This window comes from Thunnus thynnus, chromosome 9 (assembly GCF_963924715.1).
Source record: "Thunnus thynnus chromosome 9, fThuThy2.1, whole genome shotgun sequence".
In the NCBI taxonomy this organism is placed as follows: domain Eukaryota; kingdom Metazoa; phylum Chordata; class Actinopteri; order Scombriformes; family Scombridae; genus Thunnus; species Thunnus thynnus.
The window spans coordinates 19411567-19438006 of record NC_089525.1 but is presented as its reverse complement, the minus strand read 5'-3'; the positions used below and the strand labels follow the sequence as shown (position 1 = coordinate 19438006).

Sequence of the window (26440 nt, the reverse complement as noted above, 5' to 3'; positions counted from 1 at the left end):
TAAAAGATCCCCTTCAATGTGCTTTTAGTGTAAGTGATGGGGGCCAAAATCCACGGTCATTTTGTGCTAAAATGCATTTAAAAGTTGATCTGAAGCTTATACATGGCTTCAGCAGTCTGAGTTAGTTATATCAAGTGGATATCTGACACATTTACAGTCTTTTTCAGCATCAAATTCCCCCTTTGTGTTTCCCTGTTGAGCTGCGGTGGAAGTATAGTAACAAAAAGAGGAACTTTGGCACTAAAAAGCCTGTAATGTTGAAAGATACCTATTTCTATTTAAATAATGGGAAATGTTTTAGAACTGACTATGAAAAATTGCTTGCAAAATTTGTTTGTTTGTTTTTCTATTAAAAAACAAGTGCCACCTGTACATAAGCCGAAGCTTGATCAACCCCAGCTTGGTCGCCAGGGTGAGGGTATCTGACTGTTGAAAAACCTGAAACACCCAATGACCCAAAGACCCAAAACACCCAATGACCCCAGGTAACATCACTGATGATGTGTCCAGGTGCATCACAAGTTGGTGTATGCCCTAAGTTGTTTTTCTATTAATATCTCTGATCAATGTTGTCACTATTTTTGTTGGAACTATTTAAGAAATATAGTATTATTCACCAAAAAACACTTTCTATCTCCCATTGTGTTACTGTAAAATAATTACTGGATTACTACAGGTAATATTTCTGAAGGATGTGACTAAGACTGAAACCAAAAATTAAACCTCACTCCTTTATCAGTTTCTGTCACTCATGTTTTATAATTAAAGAACATGTCTTTCTGCAACCACTGAAAGCAGGTTTATCTGTTCGTTATGAATAAAAGAAAACATTCAGTGGCCTTATTCTGTGATAGGGTTTTATTCAAGAAGGAGCACACATTGGATATATTCTTTGCAAATAAGGAGCATTTAAACACTGTTTTGCTTTATAAAATACTTTCCAACGCGGTGTATTAGTGTGCTGTGTCTGTCACTATATGACAGAGTGTGTTCCTGTGTGCTGTCAGTGTGCGCTGATACTGCTGCTGCAGCAGTTCTGGGATTAACTACACCAGGATTATCAGATTGTTTCAGAGCTGCCAGAATAGACAAGATGACAGCTTCATATAGGGCACCGCACACACATATACACGCACGCAAACACACACACACTTAATCCAACTCTCCTTGCTGAACTCAGATAACCCACTGGCAGTTAATTTACCTCTGTGTACAAAAGGAAGCAGACACTACAAAGCAGTTAAAAACTTCTACCTTTAATAGGTTATATAATTCATGTGCGTTGCCATTTTAACAGGTTCCTAAGCATTTCATCGCAGTTTAGTGCAAACTCTATAGCTGTGAGACGAAAAAATACAGTGCAAATGGGATGAACTTTAGCATCATGTGATTGTCACTTTGCCAAATTTGAGTCAAATTGTCAAAACGAGTTAAATATGTGTCTGTGTGTGCACGCTACTCCCATTTAAACTGAATGTATTCTCCTCTATTACAACAAAAAGTACTACACATCTCCTGAACAGATTCTCTGATGGACACACATTCATGAGGCCCTGCACAGAGGAGATGTTTGTTTTGGTGTCTGTGCAGGGCCTGATAAGATTCCCTATGTGTTGCCTCGTTTGGGCCATCTGCGAGGGAGCTGCGGCTGCTGCATCGGTGGAGCGTTAATCAAGCCTAACGTGTCAAAACCAACAGGTGTTCTACCAGCCACCAGCCAACTCACACAACCAAGAAACCTCAGACACAACCCCCCCCCCCCGTATCCCTTCTTCCTCAGATCATATTTAATCATTTTCCTCTCTAGCTGGCAGGAGTAGGGGTGGCAGCCTTCTCGTCGGACTTCTCTGCATCTGCATCCTCAGAGGACCCTTCGGCGCCGGGGTCAACCTGCCCAAACTTAAGCATGGTGAGGACGTTGACTTTGACTTCCTCAAAGGTTTCCTTCATGCCCTTCTCCATGAGATAACCCTCACTTTCGCCCTCTGGGTCCTCCAGAGCCATGGCTCCTTCCACAGCTGTCTGCAGGTACCGCAGGCTCACGAGCACCGACATCTGGACAGAAAGACACAATAAGGATTCTGTGAAAACTGGGTCTAAAATTCAGTGTCAGCCTGCACTGTGTGTCACCAAATGAGATGCTGAAATCTTGTTAGCCTCGAAAAAACTGATGTACAACAGTACCCTGAAGAGAAGAGTCACCTTTTTAGAATCAATCCATCGTGTTATATCAGAGATGTGAACTGTGGCATACAGCCATAGGCTACTCTATAACTCTATGTGTATATACAGTTTTTTTTCCAAGCTATACATTTGTTTTTTGCTATATTTATGCTTTTATTCAATGTGTGTGAGCCATGTCAAAGATAAATTTTCATTATCTTGCGACAGACAATGGTAATAAAAGTTTTGCTGATTCTGATTCAGTTGTGATACCAAATCACTTTGGAAAAAATCAACATTATTACAAATTATTATGTTTCACTGATGGATTTCAAGCATGAGAATGGGATGGAAAGTCAATATTTAAAACATGCACACTTTTATCTAGTGATTCTTGAAAAAAAATGGGGTTTGCATCCCCAAATTGTAAACACTGCTGCAGTCCATAAAAATCAACACCTGCAGTATAGCTACCAGTTGTGATGCAGACATTTTGAGATTGATCTTATGCTTCTTTCCTGTTTCTGTTTCATCTCAGGCAACACGATTCAAAGCAAGACTTTTGGTTGAAAATCAGACTTTATTTCACAGCTCAGCTTGAGGCCTTGGTAGCTCCTCACATGGCATCCATCTGTCCCTGTCATATTGTATGTACTAGAAAAAAAACACCATACTGAGCTGCTGCATTAAAAAAATTGATTGTTTGAGTAGCTGCAGGCCATGTGTAACGATGCTCTGTTAAACATGTGTGTGAGCGTCCTGTTCCAGCCTCTGGTCTCGCTTGTTTGTTATTCAAAGAGAATGTGCCATCGATACTGTGATCCAGCAAAGGAGTGAATATGAATGTTTGATTAAAAGAGAGAAATCAATGCGTCTCAGTGATGTTTTCTTTTTTTCAGTTGTCATGGCAGTCTATGTATCAATCAGGACTATTATTCAATATTCTTTTCTCTTTTTTTAGTCTGCGTGGGGGTAATTTCTCAACAAATGTGCCTGGTGAAGAAAATAGCTCAGAGTAATTAAATGGTCAGTGAAAACTTTGATAAATTATTTCCTCTAGAGAGTTATTTAGGCTGTCATGTCACCCACCTGTATTAAGATGACTGACAGCACACCTGGACCAGTTGAATTCATCAAGCTCATGTAGTAGTCGACCAGAGCCTGCCTGCAGCCACGGCTGTACAGGTTGAGTTCCTCTGACTGGAACTCATAGTTGTAGTGGAAAGCATTGTCTGTCAGGTGGTACTGCAGGCAGGGGCGTGGAGAGGCGGGATTACAGCAGCTAAAGGGAACGCCATCCAACAGGAAACGCCCGTCCACGTTACTCCGGATACGACTGGAGGAGAAATTAGGGAGGGACAGAAAGAAGAAGAAAGTTGATGGAAACAGATTGATAAGAGGTTGAAATGGGGGAAGAGTGAGAGCCAAAAGAAGGAAGGAAGGAATAAAAGGTGAAAGCTCTTTCGTTTATAGTAATCCTCTGGGAGGTAAAAGTAGAGAAAAGGCCTTGAGCAGTGCCTCTTCACAGGTGTCATCATGTCATAACCTTTCTGTTTACTCCTTCCTTTTCACTTATTTCATCTTCGACCAACTCGTCTCTGTTTGCTTCACGGACAACCTTTCCATCCATTTCTCTCACTCCCTTCGAAAGTAAAGGCCAGATCTATTTTTAATATACTTCAAATAAGTCTCCTCCTCCACTCTAGCATCATTCTTTTTCTTCCAGCATCCCTCAATCCTTCCTCCATAACATATTGTTTGACCTTTTTGGATGTGAAGTCTACTTATCTGTCATCTAGACCTCCACCTCATCTCTTTCCCCCTCTCCTCTCTGGCTTGTACTCTTCCCTCATCAGTCCTGTTGACTCAGTTTCTCCTCTCTTTCTAATTCATCATGTCACCTCCCTGCAGCTCATAATTTGCACATCACTGTATTGATATTCACTCACTCTTTGACATCCTTGGAAGTGAAGTCCAGATATCTGTTGCTGACCCACTGAACCTCAAACCAATCCCTGAAGTTGTTGTTTCCACAACAGCGAAACTCCATCTGCAGACGATCGATAGTCTCTTTCTGAAAACAACGGCCCGGCACGTCTGTGTCCTTGTAGAAACGAATACCATTCCTCAGGCCCACCTGAGAGCGAGGACAGGAAAAAGAAAGAAAGAGAGGGAGGGAGGGCAGGCGTCTTCAAGAATGCAGTTTCTAGCTGTTTCCATATTACAGAGATTGTCAGTTAAATTCAAAGCCTATTTTTATTCATTGTTGCCTGGTTTGTTGGTTAAATTCTTCTGCATTGTAAATGAATCGATATACAACAAATATGAGCACTAAAAGAACTCTTTATTTCGAGTGCATTACTGGTTTCAGCACATTTAAACGAATTGTAATCCTTCACTTTATTGTTGGTTAAATATGTCCAGAAATTCATTTGCAATGACTGGCTGTAGTGCATTTTTTTTCCATCTTTCTCTCGTCCAGGAGTTTACTGTAATTATGTTTCTTAGATTCAGTTTCAACCTCTTTTCCTTTTTTTATACATACTCATTTCTAAATGTGTATTAAAATTATTTTTATTTAATGTAATTATGGTTAACTTGTCTTAAGTTTTTAGGAGAGGTCTTTGTATACACTCCTAGCTTCCTACTTCTCCTGCACAAGCATTTGTTTACTTTAAATTCATGCATAGCTGAGGATAAGTAGGTAAAAGTGTGTTTTTTAATTAATAGAACCTTTTTCCATCCTAAACCTTTAAACTCTGCCATCACATTTTAGACGGCTGTCTGACTCTTTCAGCTAAAGCAGTTTATGGTGAGCAGGTTCAGTGTTTTTTTTGGGACAGATACTGACACCTTCTCTGCACCCTGACCTCCTGTCACTCCTGCCAATCATTACCCAGCCAAGTGACCCCACCTTCAGAGACTCCTCCAGGTGTCCTTGCAGGGCGTAGCTGAGCACCACGACGGCGATGAGCATACAACAGAGAACTGCGGCTGTGGCATACCAGGCCAGCAGGAGAACCTTCCAACGTGGGAAGCGGCTTGCGTCCAGGGAGTCCTGACATACTCGACTGGCGACCCAGTTAGTGCCTATGGAGGCCAGGCCCACCATCATCAGGATGTTGGGCACCACGTGGATCTCTGTGTTATCCATCACCTCAAGAAAGAAAAATCACAGTCAAAGATAATAGTTGCCATAAGAGCTGGACAAGAGCAGCAGCCAACTGCAGGTCACTTTGTCATTTCCTCTACCCACTTTAGCAAGTAATAATCCTGCATTCAATTAGCATTATCTATTCTAAAAATGACCTTGGCAGCCAAGAGATTCAATTAGCTGCTGATATGCTGGATGCAAAGGCTACTATGGCAAGAAGATGACAAATTGAATTCATTGCCCCGGTTACAGCAAAAGTCAATTATGGACTGAGTTTATAATTGGCTGAATTTTCAAATTTCTGCCAGCAGTAAAAACACCTTTGCCCCATTGTTGTTTTAAAATGACCATTAAAAGCCCAGCCCAGTACTGCTACCGTCTAATATCATTATCCTGTACTGTCTGTGCAGCCTGCTATGTTTAACTGAGTTTTGGACACATAATCTTCACTCATTGAAAAGGAATAATTTCAGCTCAATGAGGCAAAATCAGTTTTGTCAATGGCCTGATCAAAGAGTTAAGTGCTCAGCAAATTGTCTGAATGAGATGGTGGGTCTAACAAGTATAAAAGCAGATTATCCACTTGTGAATCACTGTGAAACACTATTCTGTTGGTCTCAAATCTTCAGATTGAGAGCTCAAAGCAAGCGTCTTTGACTTTGTGTTTCAGTCGGTGACACCTCTAAGCTATCTCTACACCAACTCAATAACACTTTGCAACACAACGAAGAGGTTATGGAACCTGTTCTCTCATTGAAGATCAATATATATCTGAAGGCATGTATTCATGGCCTGCAGCTTTCCTGTGTCATCCACCGGACAGGCTTCCAACCTATCTGAGTCAATCAGTGATCAATTGAGCCCGATGACTAGTTGGCTTGAACAAATTCCAATCATGCTGGGGTCATGACCTTCACCTTACTGGTCACGTTACTTAAATTCAAAACCCATTCAATTCCTGACGATTTTGGAAAGAAAACGTAGATTTTTCCAAAAGCTTTTTAACATCCTCATGATTGTACATGTATGAATGTGTCTTAGTGTCACTGTGTTTGTATGTACACTAGTATTTTGTGTGTTTGTAGATTAAACTGTAGCGTTAACTTTAAATAAAATTCACTGATAAGCGACAGACTCATTAAACAACCCTAAGCAAAGGCAAATCACTGAGCATATAAACCAACGTTTGTGTAATTTAGACTAAATTCGTGTCAGTGTTTTTAGACTTAAGCCCCACTTGGCCTTCTAGTCTTAATGTACTGCGTGTGTGTGTGTGTGTTTCCCCCTCTCTACCTCGGCCCGTCGGAGCAGCTCTGTCTTGAGATAAACCCCCAGACAAAAGATGAAGGCCCCGCACATCACTGCCAGCCAGGACAGCAGCCACAGGCCCTGGGCCACACGCACCCGCCTCTGCTGGGTGAACTTGACCTTCAACAGCACCATGGCTCACTACTATGCACCAATCAACACAAAAAGTAAGAGAAAAGAGACGCCGGAGAGAGCTGAGGGGAAATGAGAGCAAAAGGAAGGAAGTGGTCAAAATTGGAGCGTCAATCCAGAGGTTGCCAGCTGCACGTAAAGAAACATTTAAGGATTGGTTTCAATGTTGTTACAGAATAATGCTGCAGTCATAAAGTGGTCAATGCAGGCCTTGCACTTGTTTGGTGAGTTATTAACAGGTTGAGCTCATCTAAGTTGTTCCAGGTACAGGGGATAAGCAGGTAGATCCCTTAGATGGTAAAGGACGCAGCCGATCTCAGAGGATAATCCAAACACTTTCACTTGGATGTTGAATTGGTCCCAAAAAGATTCTTTATAATCCAGTTCAATACAAAAGAACCTTAGAAAAATGTGAGAAAATTGTTGATGAATGAAATGTATGAAGAAAAGAGATATTCCTTTTCCCGGAGATGATAGTTTGTCCCCTCAAGTAATTGGTCACACCGCCGCAGCCCCCCCTTCAAGCTGAAACCAACGATTTCTTCCTCTTGATGTGATCTTGTCTTTTGATGGCGCCCCTCTGGGTCTGTGCATGTGCGGCGCCCCCCTAAACCGCTGTACCCATGACTGGAGGACACAGAGAGTGGCCAAAGTCGAGAGTTTGGAGCCGTAATCCCCCAACAGAGTCCCTGGGATCCTATTAAGATCCAGGGGCCAATGAGAAAGCAGGCCAGTGTCTGATCAGCAAACTTGTTCTGATATACACGTAGACTGGGAGGGACTGTTATGACAGGTGGACTTACCTGACATCCATCAGCACAGAGTGGGGCACTATGGATGCCTAAGAGACAAAGGAAATATGATAGAGAGTGATAGCTGAGGCTAAATAGCAGGAATATCATGGAGACTGGGAATGTGGGAAACCTTGCAAGTTAATCTAATTTACAGTCCGCAGTACTGAATATTTTATTGTTTAATAAGGCAAAGATATGCAGAAAGAGATGAGGGGGACAAACACATTGAAAAGGCTCCAGAAGTCCCATGTTTGACTTCAAACAATGGCAAATGTTACAGCTGACCTGTAATGAAGTCTCCTCTTATCTCGTTTCAACCAGAATCCAACTATCTCACTGTACTTTCCCCAACCCAATTGCATCCAAACTAAATTAGTTTTAAGTTAACACAGCTGATAATTTACTTTCTGGTTATGCATGGTGGGACATTACATTAACAAAACAACCAACTGTAAATTGCCATCTTTCTTTTTCAAAGAATCTCTGGGTTAATGTCTTGAAAAGGGAGTAAACCATATGAAGATAACTTCCTTTTCCGCAGCAAAGATATTCATTGATTCATTTATGGACTGAGATGGAGTAAATATTGTCCCCCAAAATGATCCCTGAGACTCTGACGAGGAGTCAGGCAGGGGCTAGTTCATGTAAAGTGAAAGTAATGCAATGGAGAGGAGAATTATGCTTGTAGAGGATGATTAAAAGCATGTGATGCAGTGAGGGAGCTTGGTGGGGCTGGATCTATAGGATTAGACTGTTATTATAAGTATTTATGACCGCTTGAGTTTGAGCTATAGTTAAGTCGGAGCCAGTCTCACATTTCCAGCTCTAACAAAGCACCAAACCAAACAAACTCTCACACCATAACTCTAGATTGTCCACTAAGGTTCTTTTACACCATTAGCATTAGCATCACATAACATTTCCGGGAAGGTAATTTAATAGTGAGATTGAGAAGCTTGCTCATATTGGCATAATGAGCAAACTTGTTTTCCCTCTAGTGGCAGAGATGGTGGCGTTTTTCAGTTAATCTGTCCATCAGACATTTTGATAAGAGAAACATATCTTGACAATTTCCGACTATATGGCCATTAAATTTGGTGCAGATATCCAAGAGGATAATTGGTAATGAGTCAGAGATTCCCAGCTTTTCATTTTTGCACCATACTCAGGATAGGATCACAACTTTTCAAGTCTGTCGTAAAACAATAGTCAGGAACCCAAATGAAGACTAACACACATTTTTCTTGCTGTAATTATTCCTTCTGTTCATACTGACCATTAAGAGATCCCTTCATAATGCTCTTACAGTGTAAGTGATGGGGGAAAAGGTCCACAAGCCTCCTTCTGTGCAAAAATGTATTTAAAGTTTATTGGAAGCTAATTTGAGGCGTCAGCCATCCAAATTAGTCAAATCAAGTAGATATCTTTCAAAGTTGCTTTTTAGTGCCAAAGTCCCTCTTTGTTACTATACTTCCACCACAGCTCAACAGGAAAACACTGTCCGTCGAGACACATAGATTTTTACTACAAAGACTGTAACTTTGGAAGATAGCTACTTTATTTGACTAACTCAGACTGCTGAAGCTTCATATTATCTTCAGATAAACTTAATTATAGGAGGGGATCTTTTAATGGCCAGTATGGACAGGAGGAATGATTACAGAGAGCATTACAGTGTTCATTTGGGCACCTGACTATTGTTTTAAGACAGACTTGAAAAATTGTGAACCTATCCTTTGAGGCTTTGAGAACAATAACGAGCAATAATATGAGCAATAACGTCTGTATGTTATATGAAGAATCATTACTCCTTATGACATTTGAGGTTTACAAGAAGAAAGAGAATAAGAAAATAAAAAAATAATGAACAGACTTGTGTAATCTGAGATATTGCTTTAATTAAATATTATTATATTTATTGTTAGAACAGTTATACCGGTACAATTACATATTGAGTTGATGTGGGCGGGCAGAAATCATATCTGATGAGGGATTGGTGGCTATACAGATAAAAAATAACATTACTATGCTGCTGCTGCACTCTATCCAGCTGACATTATAACAATACTACACATTATTACAACTTAATGTCTCTTAACTATACATTTTGATTCTTCCCTCTACAACAGCTCACAACATCTACTCAGGAAACATACCATTTCAGTAAGGAAGGACCAGCACATTTTATGTATCATATATACATTTACACAGAGAAAATCAATATTTACACAATTCTCTGCATGTACAGTAATATTAAATTTGTCATTTTCTGCTAACTTAAAGTTATATTTCACATAAAAGAGTTAATTATTTTGAAATGTTTTAAACTGTAAAATTTAATTTCAGTTAGATATCATTCACCCTCTGCTTTCAATTCTAAAGTGTGGTTTTCTAAAGTGTCATTTTTCACAATTGTACAGTGCAAACAACACAAGGAAACACAAAATGGATTATTAAGTTTGTAAAAAAGAAATTTTAGAGGTTACTCTCACGGTTGAATTTTAAAATTTTAAAAAGCTGAAATACATTTTTCTCATTGACACTGACATTGATGGTACAACAGGCTGCCGTTGACTATTATAAACTCACTCAAGTGTCTGAAAAGAGATGCATTGCTTGCAGGGTCTCTAAGCACTGTACTGGATCTGAAAAGGTTCCTTCAGTCTTTGTCTAATTCAAGAGTCATCTATTGAATTATAGTAGGTGGTAGCACAATCACGTCACATGACATGTATTTTACTTTAAAAAGTGATAAGTGATAATCCCCGATAAGAGGCTACAGTGTTGAATAACACTTTATGCTAACCTCAAAACCCTTTTTAAAAAAATTCAATATCCTTGGTGTCTTATGTTTTGAAAAAATCCTGACTTTCATTGTATAAGTAAATCTAATAGGCCAACTGTAGCTGTTGAACTCACTACTGAAATGGAGAACAGTTTCTGTTTCAAAAAAATGATGTATTCATTTCTTTTTACATTTCTTTAAAGTCTTCTTAAGTAGATTTTTCACATCTTCACACTTGATGTCTATTGTCATAGATAATGTTGGATGTTTTGGTCATTTCAACTCTCCACACAGGGAGCTACTAAACATAGAGGCCATATCCTGCTACAGTAGGGACTTTGTATGACACAGTGAATGAAGCCATTATATGTAATCAACATGCTCTCTCTTCATTTAGGAGGAAATTACAGGGTGACAGGGAACAGGCAGTAAATGACATGTTATTAGAATTACTGCCTAAATGGAAAAATAGCATATTTATTAAATAGTTTTCTATAATTGTATTTATCTTTTCTACTACTTCATGTTCAAATTTTAAAATATTGCTAAAATGTTTTTAATGTATTTACTCCAATGTTAAATGTTTTTTCTTTGCTTTGTTTTCTCAATTCCTTTTTTCGTGTGGGCGTGAAAATCTTGTACCTTCAATTTATGGCAATCTTTATATTTCAACATTATGCAAGAAATAATATTCTTCTGTCTGGTTATTGAAATCCTCTCAACACTCCATGGATAAACTAAAAGTACATTATATACAAGCCCAAAAAGCAGCAATGATATATACATATGAGCAACTCCATATTTCCATATTTCTCTGAGACAGAATATACATTCATGTTGTTGGATGACTGTCAGTCTGCCACTTTGCCTGCTTGTTCCGCCCACTGCTGCCCGCCCTGCTGCTCCTTCCCTCCACCAGCCTCCGTATGGGCCTGCAGCTGCTGCAGGAAATCATCCAGGATCTGCTGGGCTGTCATGGAGGTCACATCCACAACATCCTGCTCCAAAAGCGTAACCTCTACCCCTCCCTTCCCACCCCAGCTGTCACCACCCACATGGGCCTGCGGGAGGTTTGGGGGGGCATCGGTATGGTTAGTGCCCTGGGAAGGTTGCTGTTGGCATTGGGGATAGAGAGGTTGTGGTCTGGCAGCGTAACTGTCAGCCATTTTCTTATAGATTGCAGTGCTGATGGCTGCCACAGAGAAAGGTGGGCTGTGGCTGGCATCGTGCTGGCCTGAGTGACAGCCTTCAGTTCCTGTTGTCGGCACCCCCTGTTTAAATGGCATGAAGGCTGTGACCCTCTGTGGACCTGCCTCTTTTGTCAACCAATCATGTGCTGTCTCTTCTACTTTAGGAGCATGGGATTGGTTGTCTCCTTGTAGAGAGGTGGCAGAGTGGCTGATCGGAGTGGGAGTTGTCAGAAACTTCTGTATGGCCTCAGCTGAATCAAAGTGCTTCTCCAATAAATCCTTTATCAAGCACGGCACCTGGGGTTTGAGACAACAAACATAAACTCTGAATTGAATCCAAACAAAAGAAGAAGAAACATCACTTTATACACTCCTAAGAGTTTTCTATGATAGATCATTAAGATGTGATCATCTCATTTTTTGAAATACTTGTTTGGCCTACAGTGTCATTTCAGGGCTGGAGCACGTAATCAGTTATAACACTCGACACAGCGGATTATGAGCTGTGGGTGCCTTGGCACAGACACGTAAAATGCCAACTTCTACCTTCCGTTCCTCTTGTCCTTGCCCTGCATCGCTCCACGTTGTTTTACATCTTTTTAGTGACATTTTGCAGGTCAACCATGTGTAAAGTGCTGCTGTTGGTTGAAAACTGCAATTGAACTTCTGTACTGTATTTTGTTCATGCTCAAGATTTTTAAAGTAGAGTTATTCAGCTAACATATTTAAATTGCCTTACTAATTTTAATGTAGGCTTGCTGTGGCTTAATTTTCACTGTATTATGTCGGAGAAAAAAAAACAAATAGGCTAACAAAAGTGAATATCAGCAGTTACTCAAAAAACTGGATCTATTAAACTATTAAAGGATCAGGAGCAAAAAATGTGACCAGGATATATCTACTTTTGACTGAGGTCTCTCCAGTGACAAATTGTTAATAACAGTCTGGGGGCCCCAAAGGGCCTCTAGGATTCTGCCGAGAAGGCCTGTCAAATAATTCATCCATGCTTTCACACGCATCTCTAGGATGCACAAAAAAATGTGTTTCATAACTTATCATCTTGACCTGAGTGTGATCGGGTTCAGCTTGAGATATGAGGAGCAGCTGTGCAAACGCAGGTTCAAATACAGGTGCTAAAGTAAACATAGCTGTGTGTGAAACATAGCTTTTTCCTAAAGTAAGGACACAGGAAGATGTGGTTTTATGATATTAAATGTCAAAGACAGAAACTACCAGCCAAAACCAGGATTAAAGAAGAAAAATTCATCCCAATAATGCATTCGGTTAAGATGTTTACAATATGTCTGTATCTCCTGTTTGTGGATGTGTGTGTGTGTGTGTGTGTGTGTGTGTGTGTGTGTGTGTGTATGTGCACACAGGTGTCCAGTAGATGGCAGTGTGCTCACATTAATGTTCTCCAGGGCAGCGATGGTCCTGTGGGCGTCCTCCAGCTCTGAGCTCAGCTGGGACACGCGGTTTAGCAGGTACTTCCTCTCACTGGACAGGCTCTCTGACTGCACACACCCACACACAGAAAAGGTTACATTTACATGAAAGTACATAGGGGGATGTGACTATTGTTAGTCTGGTACAAGATAAGATCACTTTTGTGTTATTTTGCCTGGGGTTTCCCATCTAAATCTCCCTGAAAGTTTTCTCACCGCTATGTGCAGGTGCTCCCCCAGCAGATTATTGGCCTGCTTGGTCCCAGTGTGTGTCTCCAAAAGGCTACAGGACAAATCAAAAGAAGAGACACCCATGAAACCATGCCATTATTTTATCTTCAAAGACAGTTGTTTGTGAGGTCAGCTTGCAACCACAAACTCTGCTAACAAATGTGAAACAACTGGCACCAAACTGGAGCCCAGTGTGAGGTGACCATTCACCCCAGTTGCTCCAGTCTATTGAAGAATGTGAGGTATGTGCCGGGTAGGCAGTTGTTTGGTGCTAAATACAGGCCTCACAGGGCCCAGATCAGAACAAGACTCTCACTGGTGAGTGTGAAGAGACAGGACAGATGCCTTGACTCTGTGTCTCTGTTGGCTTAGAAAAATGGGTCACTACAAGACCTAAACACCCACAAACCTGCACGGGGGCAAATGTGCAGCATGTGCTGTTACTCTACTGTTGTCATCCAGTATGTTCCATGGATCAATTGATCTATAGAAACTGCTACAGAAAGCTATAGGTTGATTTGATGGATTTTTATTGATTAACGGGGGATATGAACTGGAAGTGACTCTGTATGGCGTCAGTATGTGAGCACACGTCATGTTATCCTACATGTGAACGAAATTCGTGTGATCTTAAATACTTATTTGTGCATAAAAGTACTTGTGTATAAGCAGGACATGTTGAGTTTTGTACTGATTATGATCACAAACCTTTTATACTTCTCCTTGACATGACTAAGCTCGTCCCTGGTTCTCTGCAACTCTGCCTCCAGGCTCTCAATGCAGACCACCGTCTGCAGCAAGTTCTGGTGAAGATCCGCATTCTCTTCCTGCAGTGCCCTGAACACAGAGGGATGATGGGAGATGGAGTTTTGTCACAGAATATATTTATTCATGAGATGATTTAGGGGTGTACGCTGTGTGGATCTGGATGAATATTTTAAAGAAATGCTGTTTTTGGTCTATTACTTTAATAAAGTCTGAAATCCAGGCCCAGTTATTTGGCAGTAATAACTTTAGGAACCATTCAAAATGAGGCCTTCTCTCATGTACCTCCATTTTGAGAATCTATTCATTATCCCAAGCATGGGCAGATAGGGTTTTTTTTACTATAAAGATACATGATGGCCCCTCACACCCATGGTACACACGTGTTTTCACTTATTGTGCTTGGTTAGACCTGCGTACAGACTGATTGACAAATCTTTCACACCCTGTTAGCTTTGTTGCACCTTATAAGGGCGGGACAAATTACACCTTTATCATTCTTACTTGTGGATGTAGTTTGATGACGTCACATAATTCCTATCTGAGTTTCACCTGACAAAAATATTTCACATTTCAAAGGGAACAGTCTGTGTAGGTGGACCCATACAATATATAGGAAGTTGGCAAATACTACTAGCATGAAATTAAATATTTATTTAATTAAAATTATAATATTATTATTTATAATTTAATTAGAGTTATTTTAAAGTTAAACTCCTTTTGCATTTGGTATTTATGTTATTTTGTCCAACCCTTTTTCCTGTCACATATGCTCATGCTAACAACATTCAAATGATGGTCACACGTCTTCCTGTTAAAACAGTAGTGGAGTGAGAGAGGATTGTCATTAGAGCGCTCAATAGCCACTGACCCATCACGAGAAAGACCGACAACAAAATGAGACAGGGAGAAATGTATGAAAGGCAAATGTGAAGTGGGTGGACAGAGAGCACTTACTGAAGGTGGTCAGTGTCACACAGCGTGTCCTAGAAAAATAACAAAAGAAAGATAAGAGGAAGTTGTACAAGCCTAGTTGGCTTTTCATACAGAGCACAAATGCAGTGCAAGTTTCATTTTGACTCTGTACTCCAGCACACTGAATTGAAAATGAAACAATGACTTTCTGCTTTAATTTGAGAGCATTTACATCCACATCTGATTAACTGTGTAACACTCATGTTGCCCTTTTTGTGTTATTCCCCCTCCAAGAGTAAAGTGGAGGACAAGCTCTTCATTGTTTACCCAACATAAATGTGAACACTCCTTGAGTGCCTTTGTTGATAGTGAACACTTCAACCTCATTGTCATAGTTTCATTTGAATTGCAGTGGGCTGGTAGAAGTAAAAAACTATGAAAAACATACACATGAACATACAAATAATTTAATAATAATATAATAAAAATATACGTGACACTGGCCGTTCAGGCCTGCTGGATGAAAAAGCATACAAAGTATCAAACATACAGTATATAGAGAACAATAAGTGAGTAAGAATAAGGACATGACAACCATCTATCCATTTTTATATCCACCTCTTACTGTTCAGTCTTACAGAGGCTGGAGCCTGGCCTAGCATGCACTGTGTAAAAGGGAGACTACACCCAGGATGGGTCGCCAGTCCATTACTGGGGACATGACAAATTGAATAAAATATTGAGTTATGGCAGATCTGCTCCCGGAAATGGAGTCTACCGGAATCGATTAGTTCTGTGAAGCTAAACTGTAGCCAGGATTTTTCTTTTGGTCTGTGTGTGTGTGTGTGTGTGTGTGTGTGTGTGTGTGTGTGTGTGTGTGTGTGTGTGTGCGTGTGTTACGGATGCATAATCGCATTGATTGAGTGCTGGTAACCAACAGCGAATGTCCCTAGTGCTAACGTGTGTTAATGTGCCTGGGGCATGGGTGTGGGGGGGGGGGGGGGTGCTTTCTTTTTTTGTGTGTGTGTGTGAGTTGTATTGTGTGTGTGTGTGTGTGTGTGTGTGTGTGTTATTTGACTGAACCATAACCAGGCAACCCAAGTGAGACCATATCCTGCACAGTGCCCACACGGAAAAAGGCGAAGTTATGTAATGTTGTGTGTGTTTATTAGTACATAAGAGTGTAAGCCTGCACAGATACTTACATAAGGGCAACGTGATACTAACTCTTATCCACCCAACTCTCTCTCACATTCTGCATAGTGCTGGCTGGTTGCTGGTATGTGCTACAGATTTATCTCTGTTGATGTGTATTGTTAGTCTCTTAGCCTACACAGTCGATTCATAGAACATACAGCAGCTCAGCCTTGTAAAGAAACAATTACGCCATTTAAATCGATGAATAAAATAGTTCTCCAAACAAGTTTCCCCTAAAAGCACAGGACTATCGTCTGCTGCATTGCTGATGTATGACTCAGCTTGAAGTGCGCAGCATTGGACCCATCCCACACAGAGTGACTCAGCCACACTGCCTCTGCAAAAGAGGAGCAACACTCCATTTGTTATGCTCATCCTACTCTTCTATACCTTCCCTTCAGTGCAGTGCTGTGTCTCTATGAGTTTAATAACTGACCTGTTTTACAATTAGGCTCATGATTCATCCAGATCACCAGAGTTCTTTTTCAGGAGCATGACTCATGATAAGGCCAAAGTACAGTACAATGTACAAGGAAACAGACATTATAGTTGTATAAGATAGAACACGAAGAGGTCATGTTGCAGGTTTTGGTTGCCCATTTTCCCATATCTTGAAGCAATAAATATTTCAAAGGTTCATGTATTTCTCACAAATATCCCATTGAAAACCATTTTTGTTTTAGCAGTAAGGTTTCTCTATGTGTTCTCTATGTGTTGCTCAAATTGATTGGTTTATTTGATGGATATCTTAAAGGACATATAATATAAATACAAAATAAAAAGTAATATAAAAGTTATATTAGCTGACCAAGCAATGCTAGACAGATAAGCTTATTTGTCAAATAATCCAATTGTGTAACATTAAGATAATTACATTTGCTGTTTTTAGAGTAGTTACAACCATGTTATCAACCAATACATGTTTTCATAAATGTTTTCTGAATTAAGCTATTTATGTTGTGTTTGTGACATTTTCCTTTCAGATTAATGATTTGAGGCCTGAAATCTTTCCTGTCTTGTGATATCATATTCTAACAAACAGCAAAAACACTGTTTAAGTCAACTTACCCTGTGTTGTTTGGAGTGCCCCACATGCTGCGAATGGTGTCGACCACTCTGCTCTGAACTATGACTGGTAGCTGTGGAGGCTGTATCTCTGGTCCTGGATGAATCTGATTTACAGGATGAAGACTCAGATCCGGGGCCTGGTCCTGCACCCTGGGCTGAGGATGGAGGGGAGTTGCTTGGTCCTCGTTGCCCAGGACCAGGGTGCGCCTGGTGAGGCTGCGGCTGAGGGAAGTGCTGGGTATGAGGATGTGGGCTGTGAGAGGTGGTTGTCTGGTGTTTGCGGTGGTGCCGTTGTTTGGGCTGGATGGGTTCAGGGCTGGTGCTGGTTCCATCAGTTAGATGAGGGCCACACCTGCCATACCTGTCCCCTGACGTGGAGCTGCCAGTGGGTGACGGCCTCCTGTCTTTACGGTTGCTACCATGGTGAGTATTGTGGCTGGCGGAGTTGGGGTAGTGACTAGGTGGAGGGCTACCATGGTGGTTCCTAGCCCCATATGAGATCAGTTTATCAGGATTGGAGCAGTCCGATTGTTTCCGAGAGCTGTTGCGAGCTGCTTTCTCCTGTCGGCTGTGCTGTTTGGGATGCTGCTCCCTCTCCTCACCTGAACTCTCTCTGTGCTTCTTAGGTGGGAGCTGAGGCTTGACTGGGCCATGTGTTTGGGCTGAGGCAACGCTCTTGCCGGTTGTTTTATCTTTGTTCACACCTAAGATGTTGAGATCTGATGGACTTATAACTTGTTTGGTTATCTCATCCAGGAAGGCTGAAAACTGCAACTTTCCCTGCACAAAATTTGCCCTGGCTTGCGCTACCACGGCTTGATTGACCCCTTTCCCCTTCTGTCCACTAGGATCTTGTCCTTTAGCAACTCTTGGGGACAACACCTCCATTGATTTCGCCTTGCGGATGTCTCCACGAGGGTCCCTATTCTTGAGGATTCCTTTGCTGGGAAGCTGGCTGGAGGACACTGCTCTCTTTGGGCCTCTGGAGACTCCTAACACAATGTCCTCCTCACTGAAAGCCAGGCTTCGGTTCAAACTAGCTGTCTTATACAGAGGTCCATAGTTCATGTGGGGTACCCTGGATTGTTCTCCTCCCTGATCACTTTCATTACCCTGCAGAAGGCCCTCTTCACTCCTGCTGTGACCTCGGTCAAGGGGAGAAAAACCACACTTTCCCCTCTGTTGTGAGCTCCCATGTGACTGACTACAACCAGTGCCAGTGCTGCCATGTTTGATGGTGGCAAAGACAACAGGCTCGCTGCTATCATCTTCCTGGAAACCCCTGCGCACATCTGAGATGTTGGAGCAGGACAAAGAATGCTGTGGCCGCTCAGCGTGACGAAGAGAAAAGGGATCATTTACACTTGCCTCTGTGTACCAGGAGGAAGAGGAGGAGGAAGAGGATGAAGACAGAGAAGAGGAAGAGGCCCTAGAAAGAGTCACAGGAGTGTCGTGGTTGTAAAGTATCTCATCCTCTTCGCTGTGGTGAAATTGCCGTGTTTGATGGCGATGGTGGGTGTCACGGTGAGGGCTGTCATGGACATAGTGACCATGTTGATGGTGGCGGTGGTGCCCATGGCTTTCATCTGTATTTCTGTCGGTGTCATCAAACATTGTGTACCTACAACACGAGAACACAGGGAATTGAGCAACTTTAATGATATCTTTGCATCAGTCAGTATTAAATGTACACATAACTGCACATTTGTAACTTATAACCACTTTCAGCTTCTGTATGTTTGATTTCAAAAGGTGGCTCACTAAATGAAGTGGTCTTTATTAACAGCCTCTGTTCTATAATGGCAAATGGAAGTAGAAAAAACATGGCGCCGCCACGAACGGCTGCGGCAGTTCAGCTCTCTTCTATTTTGTGTTTTTATTTATATATATATATATTTGTACTATTTCTACTGAACCAACAAGAGTTACCTTTGCATGAGAAGAACTTCTTAACATAAGATGATGTTTTCCCAGATCTATGCCCTGAATTTTTGATTACTGCTTCTCAATTGGGAATCATACTGACACCTTTACTGACAATTTCTCTATCAAACGTACACTACATTTCAAACAAAATGGCCGAGCTGCAACTTTTAACCAAATCTAGAAAAACCCTCTAAAATCTGAAAAGCCTGTAGTGTCAACGGCAAAGAGATCGACCACCACAGCTACACAGGATCCACAGGCCTGCCTGGATTGCACTGACTGAGACATATTCAGGGACGCAGCCGCTGACCTGGATAAGTAGCTACACAAACACCGATACATCAAACAAATGACTTTGCAAGGATTTATGTATCTGTAAACTACAATCAAACACAATAATGACAAGCCCTGATTCTCAGCTGAGCTCAGGCAGCTTCGCAAAAACAAAGAGGCTGCCTTACCAAGTGGAAACACAGATGAGTACAAACAGTCCAAATACACATGTCAGAAGGCCATCAGAGTGGCCAAACAGAAACACTCCCAGAAACTGAAAGAAAAATCAGCATCCAATGACCCATCTGCTGTCTGGAGAGGACTGCAGAGTGCAGATCATTACAGACTACAAAAAGAAAACCCCTTACTACTTGGACGATTATCACCTTGCAAATGACCTCTAAGTCTAAGTCTAAGCCTGCTCCCCCATCACCCTGCCTTCCACTTCACACCCTTGAGCCATCCAGTAATCCTTCCACCCCCACCCACCCCAACATTAACATCTGCCCCCAGCCTCCCCACCCACTCTCTACCCAGCCCTCGTCCCCCCTGAGTGCAAACTGTAAACTTACCAAAACCCAGAAGCCAGAAAAGCCCCAGGACCTGACTGTCTCCCCATCCACCTTAAAGCTCTTTGCAGACCAGTTGACCTCTGTTTTCATTGACATTTTTAACCAGTTCCTGTCCCTCTGCTCAGTCCCAGTCTGTTTCAGAAGATCTACTATCATGCCTGTCCCCAAAAAGCACAAGATCTTGGAGCTGTATGACTACAGACCTGTTGCATAATGTCTGTGGCCATGAAGTGCTCTGAAGGGCTTGTGCTGAGGCACATCAAGGGCATAACAGATCCCAACATGGACCCCCTGCAGTTTGTGTACCAGGCCAACAGGTCAGTGGAGGATACCATCAACCTGGGCCTCCACATCCTCCTCCAGCACCTTGACTCCCTAAACAGCTACACCAGAATCCTGCTTCTGGATTTCAGCTCTGCGTTTAACACCACCCGATCAGAGCTCCTCCACCATAAGCTGTCCCAGCTAGGTGTGCCTGACCTGATCTTTCAGTGGATATTCATAGGACTCAGTGCGTGAGGACAGGTAAGCACACCTCCAGTACCCTGACCCTCAGCACCGGAGCCCTGCAGGGCTGTGTGCTCTCTGCCCTCCTATTCACCTTTTACAATTATGACTGCACCTCCACCAACCCCTCCATCAAACTTCTCACACAACACTGACTGTCCTCATCCATAAAAGTGATGAGTTGGCCTACAAGCAGGTGGTACAGCAGCTGGCATCCTGGTGCAGTGCCAACAACCTGCAGCTCAACACCACCAAAACTGTTGAGATGGTAGTGGACTTTAGAAAAGACAACATTGTCTTGCCCTTCTGGGACAGGACATCAAATGGGAGAATGTTACACTTTCAATCTGTAAAAAGGCTCAACGGAGGCTCTGCTTTTTGAGGCAACTCAAAAAATTCAAATTGTCACAGAGAATGCTGGTGCAGTTTTACACCGTCATCATCCAGTCCATCCTGACCTCCACACTGGTCTGGTTCCCCTCAGCCACCAAGAGAGAGAGAGAGAGAGAGAGAGCGGCAGGCTGCAGTGCAATCGTCCACTAAGAGAAAATCATTGGCTGCAGCCTGCCTTCCCTCCATGACATCCACACCTCCAGGGCCAGGAAATAGGCCAGGGGCATCCTGGCCGACTGCTCATGCCTCGGCCACCACATATTACAGCCCCTCTCCTCTGGGAGGAGATACTGGACAATTAAAACCAGCAGACACAAGAACACTCCTAACTCCCCCCTCAGAATAGCAGTGTCATCATAACAGTGTCTGTGTTTTATGTTATTTATCAGATTTTTATTTATTGGTTAGGTTTTTTATTGAACCCACCCACCGTTACAGTGTCTATGTTATGTTATTTACTAGATTTTTTACTGAATAGCCTATAAATGTCTTTGCTTGTTTTGAAAGCTGAATCAAGGAAAATTCCTCGTATTTCTGTACTGCAAATAAATTATTGTTGAATCCTTGCAATTTCAGAATGTACATGGATTTTATTTCTCAAGTCTTGTACCATTAAACATGAATATAAATCTGCCAGACTGGAATGAATCATCTTACCTGTGTGACTGAGGGTCATGGTGATGATGATGATGGTGGTGATGGTGGTGCTTCTTCAGCTTGATCTCATCCGGGGCAGAGGGGCTGTGAACAGGCTTAAAAAACTTCTCCATCACCTGTCTCTTTCCTGGTGGCAGGCTGGCGATGCCGTCTTGGTTGGGTTGACTACACAGGTGGCACTGATGAGGATCCGTGTTGGTGCTCAGCTGTTTCGTCTGCTCTGCAGCTCTAGTGTCTTTCTGGCAATCTTTGTCTCTGTAAGGCTACAACCTGTTTGTTGATGTCAGCTGTAAAGATCATCACTTTAGACTGTTTGCAGTCATTCTGACCACGAAAATAGGTACAATATCTGAATAATGAATAATATTCTAAACTAGCTAATAAGGAATTTAATCCTCAAAGAGTGTGCTCACAATGAACTCTTCAAAGGATAAATCTCCAAAGCATCCAGTTGTTGGATTTTTGTGTATCTATCTACCTGCATGGATAGGTTTGTCTCCCTCAGCATCTGGCTGCAGAATAATGGAATCGTGGCTCGTGAGCAGGCATGTATGAATTACTGGATGTTGGCTTGATTTGACATCACGCCTGATGTAACAGCTGGGAGCTCATTGAACAAGCTGAAAGAGTGAGACCTTTGTCCTTTTACAGGACACAATCGAACCGGTCCCTTTGGAACATGATCTATAACAGGGTTCAATTAACCCACTGATGTAACTTGCAATATGGAGTTTTTCCCACGTTTGTGGCTTAGTACTACACTTCAAGTTTATGTTACCTTCCTGTAATCTCGTGTGACATTTTTCTAAACTTTTTTTGTCACTGCAATTGTTATTAATTTACAAAAAGCATCTATGAGAATCACCGGTGCTATTGAACTGCCCATAGTTGCCCCATTGATTTTAAAGTTTCCAACTACCATCTGGCTAAGGCCTAAATAATTACATTAAAAAGGGGTGGGCGAAATGACTATAGGTTACATATATACTGTGAGAGGATATTATGAGATTATGTTGTACTGTGGCAGCTATCCCCTTTAATATTTCTGATTGAATTAAACCATTGGTGTTAATGTTACAAATAAGCAGGAGTGCTTGGTCATATTTCATTGTTCTCAAATGTTTGCATTAATGTGATGAACTACTTTGATTTGTCAGGTTTTTAATTTGCTGGAGGTGCCAAAACATTCCTCTTTGTTGGGTTATTTAATTACTTAACTCTCAGGTTATTTAATTAATTAACAGTTTCTGGTTGGATTTTCACCCCACATCAAATTATGATATAAAATGACATAGCCTCATGTGACAGAGGACTGCAGTGGTATTTTTAACATTTCACATTACTGACACAATCACTTTTCAAAACTATAACACTAATTTATGAACTATAACACTTCATAATGACTTTGATGAGTAAATCACACCAAGGTCTTGATCAGCCAATAGAATTAAAGGCCTTTGTTTTAGCTTAAGCTAGGTTATCACATGAAAGAAGATGCCTCTCTCTAATGTGTGTGGACTGACTATATCCTGTTTAACAACCATGAAAGAGATCAATTCATGGAGGTTGGGAGGAACTGAAACTCATCCAGAGGACAACTCCCCCACACTGTTGCTGATCAATGGCATAGAGCTTTGATGAGGATAGTTACATAAGGGAGGTTGCCCAGACTTGTCCAGGGTAGCTACTGTAATCAATGTTGAAAACTAGTGCGGATAAAAACAAAAGGGAGGGATAGGGAGATTTCATGTTTTGGGAGGGACGTGACAGATTGCATATCCTCACTGCTCCCTCTGCTGCTGAACAGGAGCAACTCCCTTTGCAGCACTGGTAATTTTCCACCCTGTCATCACCACACACTTTCTGGCTCTGGATGTTTCTAGATATTTCTGGTTTTATCATGTACTTTCAGCCAACACTACCACTGTAAGTCCAATATCAACCTGAACATAAGTTCGGAATGAACTGGGCCATAAGACTATAGACTAACAATGAAGGCTGTCAAAGATGGGTTTACAACTACATATGAAACTTGTTAAATATACAGCAAGCACCAGCAGCTTTTAATGAAACTACTAAACAATCTACCAAAATAGGAGAACACATTATTGAACATAAGCCATCCAAGTTAAAGAAGGAGATGAGCTGGCTGTTTTTCTATTGTTTGTCAATCACAAACAGCGTATCATTGCAGTAAAGGAGAAGTAGTTCCGGCGATTCAACCACATTCTAGTTTGATCCGGTTTGTAGGACCGTGTTACACATATATCAAGATTAAGCCGCGCAGCCATCCGTGTGACGTCAGCTGTTTTGATGTTATCATGTGTAGCTAAAGTGGGTTGAAAATACATCTTTTTATTGTATTTTACTTCACTGGTTTGTGTTTAAGATATTTTCAAATATTACATTAAACTACTAATAATAACAAAATCACAAACTCCCCTCACTGGTTGCCTTTCCAAGTCAATTTGAACGTATCTTTGTGTGTATTATTACAGTGCTGTGTTTAAAAGTACTTTATATATAATTTATTTCCCCACATAAATTAGTTTGTTAAGCTTGCTCTTTTGAACTCGATTTTACAGCCACAATCAACATTTGCAAGCGTTTGGGTCGTGCGAAAGTGGGACTAGTTTCTCGTCGGACGAATACCTCCCCTTGCCGTAGTCGAATCACTCAAACAGTATAAAATGAGCGAGTGACGCCATTTGCTTCACACAGCGGCACTGAAACGAATTCGGCTCGATAGAAGGCGTCTCAGGTTAAACCGACCTTGTTTTTCTTTCTTTTTAGTACTTCAAGATTCGATTATTAGGAACGAAGATAGTAGATTTGATCTACTAAGCTTGATATTGTAAAATATTTGAATTTAGCGTGTTTTAATCGGAGTCAATGAGCGCTAACTGAGGCCCTGTCTCGAAGGCAAATACATTAGCTTCATTATCAAGATACGTATCTTACGTTGAAGAGTCAGCAAGTCTTTTTACTAAAATGACAAGTTTCGTCAGGCAAACTTGAAGTGAAAATGGCCTTCACTCGAAACCGAAGCTTTTTTTCTTTTCTTTTTTTTTTTTGAATCGTCACTGTTTATTTATGGCGATAACGTCAGGCTAAACGAGCCAAATATAGACTAACGTTAATGTCAACGTTGTTAGCATATTACTGTGGTCGTACTGTGAACAAACAGTCAAAATAGCGCCTAAACAGTTATCAGTATAGAAGATTAACGTTATGTTTTTTTTAAAGAACCGAATCAAAGTCTCTGATTTTCATGTTAGTAACGGCAGTTGGCTCAAGATGGGAGCCGTGACGTAGCAGCCTGCAAATGTTGGCTATTGGTTGATTTGAATGACGCGGTCACATGGCCGATCTTTTTCCTTATGCGTTACTAGACGGAGGTTATAAGGGAGTGGTCAGGATTTTACCAGCCGCTAGGTTAGCAACCGTTAGCACTGGCAACAAAACTACACCAACGACCGCGTGTATTTTTCGTTAGCCCGAAGTAAAAGGTCGAAAGGTAGAAAGCGACAGAAGAGGAAAAACCTATTTAGTAACAAAATAGGCAGTTCACGATTTACTGTTGTAACTGACAAGATTGTTTTGAAAGTAACAAAGGCAGTGAAGCCAGATGCTGACGAGGCGAAGACAAGAAGGGGCAGACAATCTAAAAAAAAAAAAAACAGAAGATCAGAAAATTACGAGTATTCAGAGCAGCTCTGTTATGAATAGAGAAACAAAACGAGAAAACCTTTTAATTATTTAAACAGAAGTTAACATCAGATCCAATTCGAATATCATTGAATAAGTTACGAACAATTGAGTGTAGAGGCACCAGTCTCAGACTAAATAGAGGACGTCAATGATGTAGACTGAAGAGAAAAGGGTTAAACCTAATTTTTTCTATAAAAGGAAGCAAGATTATTTCTGCTAATAACCAAAGAAGCAAATCAGTATTGTTTATTTAAAATCGCGGACCAGGTCCTGGTCTCAATCTTAAGTCTATGCTATTGTTTGGGCGAAGAAAACCTTGAATGCAATCAAGCAGTTTTTTTTTTGTTTGTTTTTTGTTTTTTTTTAAATCACTTGAGTTCTACTCAGTGGCTTTGTGTCAGGCATTATGCATTATGCGTTTGCCTTAATAACGTTCAAAATTGAAAGTGATCACCTTTGCTTTGACCAAAGAAATAACCGAGGAAAAAGTCAGATTTAGAAAGCAGCTTGGAAGAAATCACAGCTTATATTACCAGAGCCCTAGCTGTAGCTCAAGGAACCACAGGCTAGGTGTTTCTGTATGGATTTCATTTTCAGTTGTCAACTTAAAAAAAAAAAAAAAAAATTATTTTTTTTACTTTACTTTAGTGAAGACAGAAGATTTTTTTTTTTTTTTTTTTCTCGGGGGAAAATGGACTGAGTTATCGTGGGGAGGAATGGACTTAGTTATTGTGAGGAAGAATGGACTTAGTTATTAGAGGAAGATCGCAGGACCAGCGAGGAGCGAGGCCGTGGGACACGGGGAGGACCAGAGTGGAGCCAGACAGGACAGGACCAGAGTGGAGCCAGGCAGTACAGGACCAGAGGGCATGGAGGGAGGATCAGAGGGGGCCCAAAAGAGCAGGCAGCAGCAACAGCAGTCATCGAGGGTACACCAGATGGAGCCAGAGGCGCAGGGCAGGGTAGCAGCGCAGAGTGGCCATCACTGACGCAGTTGCAGCAGTTCCAGAGCGAGCGAGCAAGCCAGCCAGTGATGAGAGGGTGGGACGGGGCGCACAAGTGTCTTCTAGCTTCTCAAGTTAAAAGCAAGGGATTGGTTTGTATTTTGGGTTGAGGTATCTCTGTAACATTCTCAGGCACTTAGTTATTTTAACTACTTTCTAGTAGCAACTGTTGTAGAACACAATTTCTCGCACAGTTCTCTCTTCCCTTTTTCAGGCAAGCCGTGTAAAGTGTTTCGTACCGTGGTCACCC

General features: G+C 41.5%; 2 protein-coding genes across 2 annotated transcripts; both read right to left on the bottom strand.

The window, feature by feature from the left end:
* Positions 1-840: 840 nt before the first annotated feature.
* rom1b (retinal outer segment membrane protein 1b) lies at positions 841-7412 on the bottom strand. Its single transcript, XM_067599476.1, has 5 exons — positions 6611-7412; positions 5078-5320; positions 4113-4300; positions 3253-3499; positions 841-2055 (listed from the first exon to the last, which is right to left on the bottom strand). The coding sequence occupies exons 1-5, from the start codon at positions 6758-6760 to the stop codon at positions 1804-1806; spliced, it is 1080 nt and encodes a 359-aa protein (XP_067455577.1). The 5' UTR covers positions 6761-7412; the 3' UTR covers positions 841-1803.
* A 2030-nt stretch (positions 7413-9442) lies between these two features.
* Positions 9443-24717, bottom strand: si:ch211-276i12.4 (knob-associated histidine-rich protein). The gene is made up of 7 exons (XM_067599474.1): positions 21476-24717; positions 17148-18768; positions 14925-14953; positions 13911-14039; positions 13188-13254; positions 12933-13040; positions 9443-11823 (listed from the first exon to the last, which is right to left on the bottom strand). The coding sequence occupies exons 1-7, from the start codon at positions 21586-21588 to the stop codon at positions 11188-11190; spliced, it is 2703 nt and encodes a 900-aa protein (XP_067455575.1). The 5' UTR covers positions 21589-24717; the 3' UTR covers positions 9443-11187.
* Between the last annotated feature and the right edge of the window lie 1723 nt (positions 24718-26440).